The sequence below is a fragment of the Rhagoletis pomonella genome, unplaced genomic scaffold (assembly GCF_013731165.1).
Source record: "Rhagoletis pomonella isolate Grant_MI unplaced genomic scaffold, Rhpom_1.0 Rhpom_scaffold_00012, whole genome shotgun sequence".
Lineage (NCBI taxonomy): Eukaryota > Metazoa > Arthropoda > Insecta > Diptera > Tephritidae > Rhagoletis > Rhagoletis pomonella.
In genome coordinates this window covers 25,261,704-25,263,303 of record NW_023458566.1, presented here as the reverse complement: position 1 = coordinate 25,263,303, position 1,600 = coordinate 25,261,704, and the positions used below count along the sequence as shown (strand labels likewise).

The 1,600-nt window shown below is 33.1% G+C and overlaps 1 protein-coding gene across 1 annotated transcript in view; it reads left to right on the top strand.

Moving 5' to 3' along the window:
• The window catches only part of LOC118748199, a gene marked incomplete in the record, with an annotated part of 60,823 nt that overhangs the window by 56,028 nt on the left and 3,195 nt on the right, over positions 1-1,600 (top strand). The window contains 1 exon segment of the mRNA XM_036482583.1: positions 1,366-1,583. Coding sequence (XP_036338476.1) covers positions 1,366-1,583 — 218 coding nt within the window.

The window sequence follows — 1,600 nt, the reverse complement described above, 5'->3', positions numbered from 1 at the left end:
AAGAAATATCGCGTTTTTTCTCGAAAAAAGCACCAAATTTTTTATTGAAGGATTTAATGGACTTTGTATGCATACAGAATTTTATTGTAGGTATGCCGATTCAAATTAATAAAATTTAATGTTTCTTGCTTGGTGGTCGAATTTATTCTATTTTCTATAAATTCAAATATTTCAGTGCGAACGACACCACGTAAACATTTTGGTACTTATTTTCTAATTTTTCTTCGTTTTGCTTAATTTTTTCTACAATTCCTATCAAAGGAAAGTAACAACAAAAAATGAAGTTTCATGAACTATGTGGAAAATTAAATCTACACTGTAGTCTCTTATGATCTCGTGAACTAAAGGAACGTAAAGAACTTTTCTTTCAGACCGATTCACACCTGAAACATAACAAAATTTGATGTCCCTTTTTAAAGTGTCTTATTTGAACGCATCCACCGCGCATAGTGGAAAAAATCTATTTGTGTAAAAAAAGCTGCCTACTCGATTATTCGTTTTTAAAAAGGTTCGTTATTAATTTTACTGTTAGGAGATGCTGGTGCCTTTTTTAGTATTCCTAAAAAATATAACAAATTCAGCCCAAACTAAAGTTCTTAAGATCGATTTCTGGTCCCAGCAATATGGAGATTTTTAAGGCAATGGCAAATTACCTTATGTAATTCTGGCATGACTGAAAGTGCTGCCACATATTTTTTTTTGACAAACATATGCTCTTTCGCTTATGATTGTCATTGTGCCGTTATTTTGTTTCCAAATTTAACTTCCATTTTTGTTTCACATTTACAGTTTTGGTGTCTTCCAACCAAAAAAAGAAGCACCAGGCACCAAACTCAAAAATTTTCGTGTTTTGAATTCAGAAAAGCACTAAGTTGGCAACAGTGCTTTCTGCGTATTTTATTTTTCTTTCTTAAATAACGGAAAAAGTCACCGAAACTAAAATCGACTTTTCTCGCAAAGGGTCCGTTCGCCGATTTTTATTTTGACGGTAAACCGTTCCTAGAATGCCACAGAGCCACATCCGATAGGAAAATCCCGTCATAGAAAACTTTTGCATTAAACTTGGTTCAAGCACACCGTGAGGCCGTATTAAATAAAATTTGATAGTTCAAAAAGTTATTTTTTTTATTTTGTGAACCAGATGTGCAAAATCTGCTCCATACTATTTAGTAATATTTGCTTTATCGGTTAAAAGATTCTTCAGATAATTCCATTGAACTGAAAATTTGTATGAACAATTTTTCGCAAATATTCATATATTTTTGTGCAATCTAAAAAAAAAAAATGTTCCTCAATATTGTTCCATATTGTTAAAGGCTACTTCAATGTACTGCTACTAATTGCTACATACATTCCATCACACAGATATAGAGGCTGAGTGTCAAGACGACTACATGAAAATACGGATTGGCTTTAACTCCACCTTCAGCGGGCTAGTGTATTCGGCAGGCTATGCTTATGATCCTGACTGCATGTACATAAATGGTTCAGGTCGCGACTATTATGAGTTCTACATTCAGTTAAATCGCTGCGGAACTTTGGGAAAAAATGCACTTCATGACGAAAAGAGGAAAAATCCAACTGTAAAATTTAAGAAAAT